This window comes from Quercus suber, unplaced genomic scaffold (assembly GCF_002906115.3).
Source record: "Quercus suber isolate HL8 unplaced genomic scaffold, Cork oak 2.0 scaffold_118, whole genome shotgun sequence".
Lineage (NCBI taxonomy): Eukaryota > Viridiplantae > Streptophyta > Magnoliopsida > Fagales > Fagaceae > Quercus > Quercus suber.
In genome coordinates, this window is record NW_027069583.1 from 1,179,843 (window position 1) to 1,194,394 (window position 14,552).

The window sequence follows — 14,552 nt, forward strand, 5'->3', positions numbered from 1 at the left end:
TGCCTAAAATAAATAAATAAATAAATAAAATGCTATCATCAGGTCAATGTCAATAGAATGGGTCGTCGTAAACGTTAGCTACGGAGCGTAGTGGTATGTTATGATCCTAGATTAAATATAAACTTATGGTTATGTTTATAAGCTATGTTATGATCCTGGATTAAGTGTAACTTATGGTGAAGTTTATAAGCTCTTAAGTAGTCTCCCCTTGCAAGCCATTTCAAGGGTGAGTTGTACCCATGGATTTGTGTCATCTCTTGAGTTTGGCCTAACTAGAGAACAAATTGAGTCGGAAGCATGGTCTCTCACACATGTTTAGAGTTATATTTTCCAACCCACTATATAACAATTTATTACTACTCATGTATATTATTTCAACTATTCACATGATTAATTAAAAAAATCATGTGACTAAAATTACAATTTGATAGTCTTTTTAATTGTCATATAGTGGGTTGGATCAAAATAGTTTCAAACATGTTTGAAACCAAATCTTTTAATGAAATGATTCCATTTATAAATTTTATAATAAATGATTCATTTAAAAAAATTTGTGATTAAAAACTTCAAATAACAAATTAATAGTCTTATTAATCACCGTATAGTGAGTTGGATCAAGATAGTTCCAAATATGTCAGAAGTTAATATTTTTCCTAAAATAGCAACTAGTAACTATATACATATATGTGTGTGTGTGTGTGTGTGTGTGAGAGAGAGAGAGAGAGAGAGAGAGAGAGAGAGCTATAAGCTCTTGGGCACTCTTTCCTTGCAAGTCATTTCAAGGGTGAGTTCTACCCATGGGTTTGGCCTAACTAGAGAACAAGTTGAGCCGAAGGCATGGTCTCTCACACATGTTTAGAGTTATATTTTCCAACCCACTATATAACAATTTATTATTCTCATGTATATCATTTCAACAAATCACATGATTAATTAAAAAAATCATGTGATGAAAATCACAATTGGATAGTCTTTTTAATTGTCATATAGTGGGTTGGATCAAAATAGTTTCAAACATGTTTGAAACCAAATCTTTTAATGAAATAATTCCATTAATAAATTTTATAATACATCATTCATTTAATAAAATTATGTGATTAAAAATTTCAAATAACAAATTGATAGTATTATTAATCACCGTATAATGAGTTGGATCAAGATAGTTTCAAATATGTCTAAAGTTAATATTTTTCCTAAAATAGCAACTAATAACTATATATATACATATACACACATACATACATGGAGAGAGAGAGAGAGAGAGAGAGAGAGAGGGAGGGAGGGAGCGTTTAACTAGACCTTTGAGTCTAGTTACAATATATGCAAGCAAAATGTGGTTTATGTGTCTTGCAATTGATGTGTAAACCGCATACTGTTCAGTAATCAGTATTGTACATCCGAGTTTGCCTTAGCAAAGAGAGTGCTGAATTGGCTGATTGCTTGGTTTAGCACCACCACTGATATCAATAATCATTATGAATGAACCTCGTATTAATAGAATAGAAGAATAGAAAAGGCCATTAACAACACCACATGCCCGCAATTTTACAGTCTAGAAAATGGAAAGGAAACCGAAGCCCAAGTACAGTTAAAACAAATTAACTAAAATATAATAATTGAACCTCCCCAGTAACTAAAAATAGCAAAGGGATTGCAGAGAAAAAGCAATTATGACACCCTTGTAATAGTAGTTGTTGGGGCCCCAAAAATAGGGGGAAAATTATAATAGTACAAGGAAATTAAAAACTGAAGTAATTAATAAACTAGTTATTATATAGAAATTAACGTAGCATAACATTTAGACTTGGGGACGGTCTTCAGGCATAAATCTCTTCCAAAACCAATGCTTCTTCCACACACAAGTCATTTCTTCAATGGGAATATTCTTGGTCTCGGGCAAGAAGAAATAGATAAAGAGAGTCATTAGTAGCACGAAAAATGAAAAGAAGATGAACAAGCCAAACTTCATGTGACAGAGCATAGTGAGGAATAGTTGGGCCACGATGAAGGTGAAGAACATGTTCACAGAAACAGTGATACTCTGTGCTGCCGATCGGATCTCAAGTGGGAAAATCTCACTCGGGACTAACCATCCCAATGGTCCCCATGACCACGCAAATGCAGCTACATAGGCACAGATGAAAGCCACAAGAAGGCCAGCGTACCACTTGGGCAAGTATGTCACTTGACCTGATACTCCAAATTTCCATCCAATGAAGACTGTCACCAAAACCTGCAACATGCAATGTAATTTACATTATATAAAGATACATTAATGCAGCTTGTGATATAAGAATATAAATGAATACATTAGAATAAAACAATAAAAGATTGAGGGTAAAGATATATTTATTATTATAATTACTTTTGTGTACTCACACTTATGTTACTATGCCAATAACAAAAAATAAAATTCTAAAGCTATTATTAATACAAAATATTTACAAACTAACTTGATAAAAAGAATGTGATTTGTTCTATATCAACATAAATTTCTTAATTACTATCTTATTTTGTGTCTTAAAAATAGACACATTTGTTTGCAAAATCTATGCAATAAAACTAATAATAGCTATAACATCACTCTTTAAAGAATGCATGTTTCTCACTTTAATATTTCATAAACACCATCCCATTAACGAAATTAAGTTGCAGCTTATGGGTTTTATTGGTAAAAATTAATGCTTCTACAAAGTACAAACTGTTTGTTTGCATAAGTTTGGTTATTGTTATCTTATTTGGTAAGTAGGCAAAGTTTCATGTGCAATCAGAGGAAATTAAATTAAGATTATAGAAAATATGATGACAATCAATATCAATAACTTTTTGGGGAAGATTCAAAAGTAGTAAGAGTTTATTTATTTTTTACCTGAAATATTAGCATCTGACTTCCACCCTCTAGGAAAAGAAATCTCCTACCCCATTTATCAGTACCATAAATGGAGACAATTGTAGCCAAACAATTTATTCCACCAGTGATGAGTGCGGATAGGAGAGAAGCATCATCACCAAACCCAATTGTTTTGAAAAGCTGAGGTGCATAGAACATGATAACATTGATGCCTGTAAATTGTTGGAAAAATGGAATAGCCATGGACATGATCAATTGAGGCCTATATTGTCTATTCCGGATGTTCCTCCAAGGGTTCTTCACTGCTTTGGAGGCTTCACTTGCTGTCACAAGATCCTTGAACTCTGCTTCAATTTCCTTATCAGAAACACCACGAATACGCTTGAGATTTTGTCGGGCCTTCTCGGGCTCGTTCTTCTCTAGCATTGAGTTTGGAGTGTTGGGGAGGAAAAATGATGAGACCACAATGAAGAGGGCAGGAACAGCTGCACCACCTAGACTGACACGCCATCCATAGTCACCTCCAAGCTTTGGTGTGAGGTAGTTAACAACATTGGCTATCAAAATGCCTATTGTAATACACAGTTGGAAGACAACATTGAGAGATCCTCGAAGTTTGTATGGAGCCATCTCTGAGAGGTAGAGTGGCACAGACTGCACACAATTAAAAATATTACAATTAATTAGTGAGTAATAATAAGAGTATAATCATTTATCAATTAATGTGTTTCTCTCCAAAGGCCAAGAATATATGCTTGTTTCTCAACAAAAAAAAAAAAATGCTTAGTAATATCTATTAATATCAGCCAGCATGTAAGTGCAGCAGTATGACTTCGCCTTTATGTAAGCATCATCACTTTGACACGTGTATAAAGTTTTTCTTTTTTTAAATAACTGTCATATAATTTTATTTTTTTTTTAATGGAAGATAAAGAATTTTAAATCACTGTTATTAATTGGGAACAAACTTTGACAAATTAAATTTTGTAAAACATAAATTATATATTTATTAACAAAGTTACATGTTTTGGTTCTTTTTTCCTTCTAAAAAAAGGGGGACTTTTTCTTTAAGAGGTCAGAAACTGATCAGTAATATTTATAATGAATTATTATGTACTTCTCTTATAAATTTAGGATAAGCTCATGTACCACTAAGTCCAACCCACGAATTAATTAGGGTTGGGAGATATTATATATTTCGAAGCTAGTGGTTTCAATATGTTACTGAACAGCAGCCTGTAGCACAAAAAGTTACGGTTCAAAGGCCTAACTATATATTACTTTTTTATTAAAAGAAAAACAAATGAATTAATTATTAAATATATAAATCTATTGAAAAAAAAAAAACTGAATTAGATACCAATAACAATAAATAATAAGAAACAATAAAAAATTTAATTGTTTTATCCCAAAAGAGATGCGAGTCCCAGTTACGTAATAAGATCTCGGAAGTATAAAAATTAAAACTTGCATGCATGTAATAGTAAAGGCTTCTAGTTCTTAATCAAAAGAGAGAGAGGAAAAAATAAATAAATAATTGAGGGATTTTATTTTTACCTGATTAGCAAAGCCAACACCAATACCCAACAAAATTCGACCAATGATAAGCATAGCAATATTAACAGCAGCAGCATTAATGATAGCTCCGGCCAAGAAAACCAAACCACCAATGAACATGGAAATTTTCCTACCCAACTTCTTGGTCACCCATGATGCACAAAACGATGCCACAAGTGCAGCCAAGTATAGAGAAGATGTAAACATGGTCAGTTTCACACTGTCAAATTTGCAGTACTGATTCGTTGAATGATCCAACGCCTCCTTATAATAAACAGATGGGAAAAACTTTTGCAAGAAGGGAGCCATGGATGTCACACCACCTAGGTAACAAACAAAAGCATCCATTAGAATCAAATTAATTAAACTCATCAACATATATATATATATATATGCATGCATCATGCATGGAAATTAAAGTAACATATAATATTATGAAAAAGAAACACATAATATTATATTGAGTTGTGGTTCTTGAATTAATGCTTGCTTAATTACCTGAGATACCAATATCGTATCCAAAAATCAAGCCCCCCATAGCAGCGACAATGCAAGTTACCAACACATAGAAGGTGATTTTTCCTGGATAATTCTTAGGATCATCGTCCTTGGGAACAAAACCTCCATCAGCCATAGCAGCAAGCAAAAAGAAAAAGAGAGAATAACAAAGATGAAGAAGAGCGGAAAGAAAGACGATTGACAGGCAATAAGAAAGAATTAAGAAGCGAAAGCGTAGTTAATGAGTTTATGTAAAAGGGTTTCTTGTCTATATATAATAGCAATAGGCGGTCATGTAAATTAATTCTTTATCCTACTTGTACTCGAATTATTATATATATAATACAGTAATATTTATTTTGTACAATTTTGATTGAAATTAAAATTCTTATCCTAATTTTTAATCTCCAATCCATTGGAAAATCGGAAGGGTTACATCATATACATGTACAAAAATCCTTATCCTACCTTTTCTAGTATACTAGATTTACTACTGTTATACAACTTGATTCACATTAAACCAATCATTATTATATTTTATTTTAAATTGTAAATTATAGTCCTAAAGTTTTGAAATGTTTAAATTTTACACTAGAAAGTTTTAAAATTTAAATTTTACCATTTGAAGTTCTAAACCATTTGCATCAGCTGCCCTTCTATCCATATTTTTTATTAAATACCACATAAACTTGTCACATATGTTTAGTTTGTCCAATAAAATAATGCCACGTTATTTTTGTAGTCTAAAAAAATTAAATAATTAAAAATTACGTGGCCTAATAAAATTGACACAGCATTATTTTATTGAATGAATTAAAAACACGTGACAAGCATATGTGATACTAAACAGAAAATATAGACAAAAGAATTACTAATGCAAACAAAATAGAATGAACTTCAAATAATAAAATCCAAATTTTGAAATTTTAGAGTATTGTAAAATCCAAACACCCTTAAATTTTAGGGGTATAGTTTCCAATCTAGCCTATATTTTAATCTCGCTGGTTGAAAGTCACTGCTACCTAGTTCTGACCCGATCATCATGCACCAATGTGCCATCTACAAAATTGAGGGATTACGGGCTAATTATATGGCATTCTATAATTGGTTCCTAAATCCATGTAGGATAGGTATTAGTTTTTTAAAAACCAAATAGTGTTCTACATAAAAATAAATATTGCCAAAAAATAATTGGATAAATTGGGAAAAAAAAAAAGTTTTAATTCTTCCTTATAACTTTATAACTTTATGGGGCTTTAAACCCTCTTCCTAGAAGTCAATTTGGAGGATATAAAAAATTTTAGTGAGTTATAAAAAAGGTAAAGAAGAAGGTAGTGACCCAAACTCAAAAAATGTAGATAATGTTTTTTTAAATATATGTACATTTGATTATATGTTAATACATGCAAGTCCAATCATCAAAGGCCACATTGATTAACAGACCCAAATTTCACAGCATTACACATAAATTTCTCATATGGTGGACCCAAGTGAATTGAGAAGAAAGTTTTCTTTTTCTTTTTTTTTTTTCTTTTTTTTTTTCTTTTTTTTCGATAAGGAGAAGAAAGTTTTTTTGTGAGATGGTATGAAATTTTCATTGATTTGTTTGATTTCTTAGCATCTCTTTAATCCTAGTACAAATTAACATCGTTTTTTGGTTGCATGACTCCATACTTTATGGAGGGACTTTTGTGTAAGGCTTTGTTTGTTTTTGGTGGAAAAAAATACGAAAAATATTTTACACCATTCAAAGGGTGGGCTGGAAAACACAATCAAATTGAAATTTAATTTTAGTTAATGGTAAAATAAGGACCTTTGGAGTGTAAAATCTTTTACACTTCTATTTTCTCTACAACCTAATTACAATCATTTTTAGCCTCTCACTCACACTCACCCATCCAAACCAAAAAGAGAAAGGAGATTCACAGAGAGCTTGAACCAGATGAAGGAGAGAGCATAGGGCAATCGGACCAGCCGCCGCGACCCACCCATGAGTAGATCAAACCATCGTGACCCACCCACAAACGACAACCACCATGACCACCCACCCAACAATCTCACCGCCTCAAGCTCGAGGCCATTGCTACCGCCTCTAGATCAAACTGCCAATCTCGTTGTTGTTGCCTCAAGCTCGACACCATTGCTTAAAGCTTGTTGTTGCTACCTTCAAATATAACCAACAAGATCTTGCCACCACCTTTACCTCTCCCTTTCTCTCAATCTATCTCTCTCTCCCTCTCTCACGATCGATGTATAGTTTGAGAAAGATAGAATTTTTTTTTTCTTTGATATATTGGGATTTCCTATTATAATATTTGTTTGGAAGTTGAGAAAAAAGTGAGAAATTAGTAGAAAATGTGTTTTCTTGAACATTTTCAAGAACACAAGCAAAACACCTAAAAATATTTTACACTCTGAAAACATTTTACATTGAGCCAAACCTAGCCGAAGTTACAAAAGTTTGTCAGGATAAGAATGTGATTAGGCTATCCACAGGTTGATTTTGGCCTTAACTCAAATTCAACCCCTTAGGTCTTATGGAAGAAGATGAGACCCACCACCAACCGCCAATCACAATAGGTCAAGTCAGATTGGGCTCAGGAAGACGATCAGTCAGTTTGGTCAAAATTAATGAAGGAGTGATGGTGGGCAGAAAAGACTAGGTCTTCGCCAAATTTGAGCAAATCTAAGAAAATAAGGTTGGATCTGAGTGAAGGAAGGCCAACCATGGCCGAATCTTAGTGGAGGATCACCTAATCGTCGCTAAGTCTAGGTATTTCGGCCTTATTTTTAGTGTTTGTCGATCGGTCAAGTTGGGTGGCTTAAGTTTTAGAGGAGGAAACCCGTTATTTGACCCATCAATGACAAGTTATTTTAGTCAATCTGTTTGGGTAGCCGGGTTGCTTGGACAACCCTATACGTGGTGGTTTTGTGCAAGCTAGCTAGAATATGACTAACATAGAACCTCAAAGGGTTCAATCCAATTATGCTCCATTTGTTTTGATGGAAAACCTCATATGAAAATAGTTTTTAGCTTTTTCTTATATTTGGTAGCATAAAAAAACGAGATAAAGGAAAACTATTTTTCGTCAACAAAAAACCCTATAAAAAATATGACTTATTTTTTAAAGATTTGTTTTCACTAAAAGTTTCTAGAAAATAACTCTATCTCATGGCATGCAGAGTCCAGTATCTTAGATTTCCCAATAAATTTACCACATAACTACATTAAATTTAATTATCCTTAAAGAAGATGATATTATATGTGCTTTATTGGCGTATCCACAAGTTCAATTCAGTTCAGTTGGATCCTATCCAAGATAGAACTCGACTCGACTATATCAAGGCTTAAAAACCCACACCCACGCCCGCTAACAACAGGTGGAGTGCAAGGTATTGATCAACAAGCCATTTGATTTGCGAAATTTAGTTTGGTTAAACTTGTTGTTGTCCTTGTCAATGGTGACGTAAGGCGGACATCTTGAGATATTCATCGATCAAGTGTAGATCTAGTAGAGATCTCATCAAATCGACAAAGATGTTACTTGATCTAGCAAACATCTAGCCAAATCTAGTGAGATTTTCAACAAATCTAGCAAGACTTCAAATGAATAAGAAAGGTGAAGAGATGGAAGACTACGAATGGATCGATTGAAATCAATTTCTTCATATGGGATAACCACAACTCAACCCAATATCATCATGTTCATTTTTTTTATTTTTTTATTTTTTGTTATGAACATCACGTTCAAGTTAAATAACCTTACGTAAGTAAGAATTTAATTTACTGCGCTTAATAAACTCTACTTAAGTTTTATCCCTTTTTTTTTTTTCTTTTATATATATATATATATATATAAAATAATAATAATAAGAAATATATGGAAAGTTGAGAAACACATTTTGGCGGCCTCAATGAGAGCAGGAGCCTCCAAAAATTCCAAAGCCCGGGAATTCAAAAAACACAATGAAAACTCAAAACCCCCACTCTTCTCTTTTATATACTACTTACTATATGTGTAGTCAACAGAAGACGAAAACGCTTGTTACTGTGTTTTCTTAAAACGACGACCGGAAAACATTTCAGTTATTCCGGGGATATGGGTATGGCCGTTGCTTCTTCAAGCTCAGAAGAAAACAAAGTCTCTTCGAAGAATGGGAATTACAAAGCGAAGCGCTCTAAGTGCCCCGGAATCCGGGTTGTCGGCAATCGGGTCTACGATTCCCAGAACGGCAAGACCTGTCACCAGGTAATTCCCCTTCTTCTTTTTTATCCCTAGGATTTTCACAAATTTCTGTTTGGTTCACGAGAAAATGTCACCAGCTCTGAATTATGTTGTTTTTGTTTTTCTGTTTGTGTTTGTGTTTCTCTGCCTGCGACGTAATTGAAAGAAAAACAAGCTTAGTGGCCTTAATTCTTAGACTATTTGTTTGGAAAACTTACCACTCTCCAATGGGGCTAATGGAATTTAGTAGGCTTTGTAACATTGATTGTATAGAAAATAACTGCAATTGGGATTCCACATTCCCACTTTTGTTCATTTTGGTTTACAAGAAAATGTGTGAGAGTAATAGAATGTGAAGCTTTGTAGCTTCTCGTTATTATTATTGTTGTTGTTGGTTTTTTTTTTTTTTTTGGAAAGAACGAGGAGCTATCACGGGCCGAGTTCGGCTGTGTTTTTTTGTTCCGACCGACAACTTGGGGTTTCAGAAAGTGAGATCCAGTAACTGGCCATCGATTCTCGGGCATTTGACCGACCAGTGTGGTCTTATGATAGGTTGAAACTGGTCGGTTCAGGCAGCTGGCAGTGAGAGAGGGGAGAGAGGATGTTCTCTGCTAATAGATCGCAGCCTCACACGGCCAGATCTTGGTCACACGAAGGCCAGAATGGCTTGTTGTGAAAAAATGATGGCCACCTGCAGTGTGTAACCCGCGTTTTCGGTTGGTTATATTCATTAGTTAAGACCCCATCCACCTGTTTGACTTGTGATAATTGGGTTTCATGCCATGATATCTGCTGCCAAATGACAATGTTGGCGAAATTGACATGAAGGTACGGGTCTGATGATTGGATTGGATGAACTTTTTGAGCCAGTTTGCTGAATTTGCAATCTTTGTTATGTTTGGTTGTTGACAAAACGGGGGAAAGTGAAAGAAAGTCGAATTATCTAATCTTTGTATTGCATTGTTTCAAAAAAGTTCCATTGAATTCGGCCTAATCCATTTTGTCTGCTTCGTAACATTGATTTAGTTCTTGTTTAGGAAATAACCACAATGCAAAACTTTTGATTGGTTATTTAGTTATCATATTGTCTGCTTCACTTTTGAGATTCATTTCTCCAAATTAATGGATATTTAAGTTGCTGAACTTTCAATTGTTTTAATGTTTAGGGCCACCTTTACTGATTTATCTCTTATGTTTTTTTGGGTATAATGCTGAAGTGTCGTCAAAAAACGATGGTTTTATCGGTGTTGTGTAAGAACTTGAAAGTGAAGAAGCCTTGTCCCATATATTTCTGTTACAAATGCCTCTTGAACAGGTTAGATTTGATAATAAACGTCTTCTTGTTCTTCTTTTGATGCTATTGGCTAATGTGTTTTGTTTAATATTGACTTAGATATGGAGAGAAAGCAGAAGAGGTGGAAATGTTGGATGACTGGAAATGTCCCAGATGTAGAGGCATTTGCAATTGCAGTTTCTGCATGTAAGTGTTTGGTATGTGAGCTAATCTGTTATTTTTAGTCTTTTGGTAATTCTGATAGATCAATATTTTTCTAGGAAGAAAAGAGGTCACAAACCCACTGGTCAACTAGTGCAAAAGGCCAGGATTGCTGGATATTCATCTGTTTCAGAAATGCTGAATGTCAAAGTTCGTGACAATTTTGGTAATGAATTGATTGTTGACAACATGGATATTTCACTGAAAGACCTGGTTGCTTTAAACAAGGTTCGATAGTGTTTTTTTGTAGTACTTTGTTTGCAGCAGCATTTTAGGTTTTGATGTGTTTGTCTGATGGGATTCGTGTTCTGTCACAGGGACATGAAGTTTTTTCACTGAGGATATGGGGGAAGGAAGAATCTGATGAAATAAAGTCAAAGAAATTAAAGTGGGAAGCACTGAAGGAAATATGCAGGGATGTTGGTGCTCATCCAAAGAAGACCAGCCCAAAGAAGCCTAAAATTTCTGAGGAAGTCTCTATAACAAACGGAAAGGATGGTGGTGTCCTCTTTATGAAAGATAATTCAAAAACACGTGTTTCAGAGGATTTTCCTTTGAGTCCCATTAAATCAGAAGAGATAAAAGAAGAAAAGGATGGTGAAACTCTGAAAAATGCAGGAGTTTCATATGCTATGAAGAATGGCAATGCTATGTCATGTAAAGTCGGTAAGGGTACCATGAATCTTGAGAACAAAGAATTTGAAGTTGACATTCCTTCGCCTCAAGGTGCCAGCTTAATGACTGTAGCTGACATTGATTTACCTCCTGAAGATGTTGAACTTGCACTGCAATTTTTAGAATTTTGTGCCTCTTTTGGAAAGGTAAGTTTAATTTCAGTTTTATTAACTATTAGATCGAAATGCAAAATCCTTGAATTTTGTAAAATATTGTGGTATCTTTGTTTCTATTAACTTTATTTTAGATTGAAAGTGTGATCATTATTTGATATGGGCACTTGAATAGTGGCATGAATTGTTAGCAAATTATTAGTAGGGTGGAACTTGATGTCCTTGTATTCCATATCCAATCTAACATTCACATATTTAAAATCTTCTTTTAACTAAATGTCTTCCTTTTTTTCTTTTTGCTTTTTTCTTGTTGATGGCTGAGTTAGTCACTTACCCTGTTGGTCTTGAACCCATGATTTCACTCTCCACATGTTTTTTACAGTGGATGATGTGCTATTTGAGTTAGAAGTTCATTGGCAAAATTGTATATTACATCGGGTATTTGTTCTCTCTTAAATATAATTAGGTTCTTGATGTTAAATAGTTTTTTTTTTTTTTTTTTTTTTTAAGCTCAAAATTTTTTGATGGATTAGTTGTACATGTATCTAGTGAGTTTTGAACTGACAACCTCACCCTTCACCTATTCTTATGGGAGAAGGAAGTGTTAACATTTAAAATGGACAGATCTTAGGTTCTATAAACTTGACCTTGAATATTGTTCTCACAGTCCCTGTAAGTCCATAACTCAATTCTTGAAGCTTTCCAAAGCTAAATTATCTAAAATTGGTGCCCTTTTCAATTTCAGAGCATGCAGCTATTGTTTCACAAATAAAAAAGTGATGGAACTCAAGCTCATGCTGCGATGTTTGATGCAAAGCGCATGATATCTAAGAGTAAGTTATTTTTGTTTATACAATACTAAGTTGTGCTAGATAACCAACACCCCCCCCCCCCCCTCTTTTTTTAAATATTAGCAGGCGTAATTCTTATCTAATGGTGATGTCAATACAATATTAAGTTGTGCTAGATACTGGTATTCTTTTGATTACCGTCTGACATGTGAATGGCTAATGCAATTTGTTTATTGCTTTACTTTGTCGAGTTATGTATGTGCCATTATGGACCTCAGTCTCTTTTATACCCACATACACACTCATGTATATGTATTTTACGTCTACTTATGAGGATGATTTGTTTTCTGAACTATATTTGACATTTCCTTTCATATGTTGTTTATAGGCAAGCAAAGATACTGATGCTATTGGAAGAGAGGCTATTTTCTTGGATGTTGACGGTTGTGCATTTTTGATATACTGATGAACAGGATATTTTACCTCTAGGTTATAGTTTAGTTTGGACCTTTTTTTAGCCCAAATATTGAGAGATGCCAAAATCCGAATGTATACAGAGAGTCAGAATCATCTAAGACTATATATCATGATATTTATGTACAACCTATTGTATCACCCAATTGGCAATGACAATTATACGTGATTCCAACATTTTATGGATATGGGGCCCTAGAAGAATTAGACTATAGGCACAATATTTTTACAACTAAGTCTAGGTGGCAAGCAAGTAAAAAAATAATATTAGTAGTAGGCTTAAATGAGAAACTATAACAACTTACCGCCTAAATTTTGTTGTGAAAATTTTGTGCCTGTAGCACTAAACCTGATAAAAATTAGTTTGTCTTGTGCTAAACAAAAACAAGCAATAACTGCATTTTTCATTTTACATTTTACATTTTACATTTATACTTGCAATGAATCGTGTCTGTGCAGTGTGCAGTAGAAACTTTTGCTTTATCAAAGCTCTTTTTGAGAATTTGGGTGCAATCTATCTCTGTCATCAGAAGTTGTAAATCAAATTTATCAATAATAGGAGGAAGGAATTTGTAATCTGGAAACTAGTATCAAATCCCTTTTGAAATTCTAAGGAAAGTTTTTATTAGTTGTAGGAGTCTTTTAGAGACAATAATGGTGGTAAATTGTGATCAATTATCTTAATTAATTGATCTTAAGCTGTTTCTTTTTTATAACCACTCTTTTCCACCATTTTCCGCTAAAACTAGTCACTACCAATGATGGTGGTAAATTGTGATCAATTATCTTAATTGATTTCTTGAGCATTCGTGTTCTCATCAAAAGTTGAATGGCTTTAAAGAGAGTTTTTTTTCCCTTCCGTCCTTATAATTGTTTTGGTGCTTCTACAAGCTTTTAGATCTAATGCCATTGATGTATTAATATAGCTCTCTCGTAAACACCTGTTATAGCGACATTACTGAACTGAAGAACTGGGATACTCTATCAAATGCCACGAACCGTGTTCATTTAAAGGTTATAGGATATCAGCTATGCAATTTGAGAGGTCAGGATTCATAAGGACTGGCATGTATGATTTGAATAGTTCACAAGAAAGACCAGGTAGTTAATGACTGGCATCTATAGAAGTATCATATTAAAGCCTATTTTATTTAATCTAAGAAATGTTATCCACAATATTTAACAATTCTACAATAAATCTTAAATAGCAAGTTGTTATTGACAGATGAAAAAGTGATATTAGTGGTGAACTTAAATTAAAACTAGTAACAACTTATCATATAGAATTTGTTGTAAAATTATTATGAAAATATTATAGACGTAATATTACTCATTCTAACCTCTCGTAAAAATGACATAAATATTGCACCTCGAAAAAAACAAAAAAGAAAAAAAAGTACCGGATTAAATTAAAGGGACTTTTTTGTTACACTATATATATCCAAAATATTTCCTTCAAATTTTACAAGCCATAGATTTTTTTTTTTTTTTGGCAGAAAATACAGTTACTATTATTTTGTTACAATTGTGCTGACTGATAGATATTTAAGCATAGATGTGCACCATATTGTGGAAGAGCCTACCCACAAGTCAAAAAAAATTCATATGACCCTCACTGCCCTCACCAGTCAATTTTGTCGTCTTCAAGTAATGGGTTTAAGAAATGAAATGTAGGGAAACAAATTATATTATGAAAACAGGATTCTGAGAGATTGGGAGAGGTTAGGGTTGTGTGGAAGCTGATGACATAAATCGATCGTAAAGTGAAACTTTAGTTTTGTACATTTGCGTCTAAAATTCGTTGGAATCAATCAATAACCAACTTTCACATTCTTTTATGCAATGATTCACCTACCTATCCTCATCACACAT

General features: G+C 33.6%; 1 protein-coding gene and 1 pseudogene across 2 annotated transcripts; one reads left to right on the top strand and one right to left on the bottom strand.

The window, feature by feature from the left end:
* Positions 1 to 1,408: 1,408 nt before the first annotated feature.
* Positions 1,409 to 5,042, bottom strand: LOC112027300 (sugar transport protein 12-like; annotated as a pseudogene).
* A 3,728-nt stretch (positions 5,043 to 8,770) lies between these two features.
* On the top strand, positions 8,771 to 12,866 carry LOC112027309 (uncharacterized). 2 transcript variants are annotated; one of them, XR_010629873.1, is made up of 7 exons: positions 8,772 to 9,156; positions 10,350 to 10,447; positions 10,526 to 10,612; positions 10,687 to 10,855; positions 10,945 to 11,448; positions 12,161 to 12,248; positions 12,595 to 12,866. XR_010629873.1 is itself a non-coding variant. In XM_065775761.1 (6 exons), exons 1-6 carry the CDS (start codon positions 9,007 to 9,009, stop codon positions 12,670 to 12,672), a joined length of 1,086 nt encoding a protein of 361 aa, XP_065631833.1. In that variant the 5' UTR covers positions 8,771 to 9,006; the 3' UTR covers positions 12,673 to 12,866. The 2 variants fall into 2 exon arrangements, 1 of the variants encoding a protein (XP_065631833.1); XM_065775761.1 differs by lacking the exon at positions 12,161 to 12,248 and having other exon boundaries at positions 8,771 to 9,156.
* Positions 12,867 to 14,552: the final 1,686 nt, after the last annotated feature.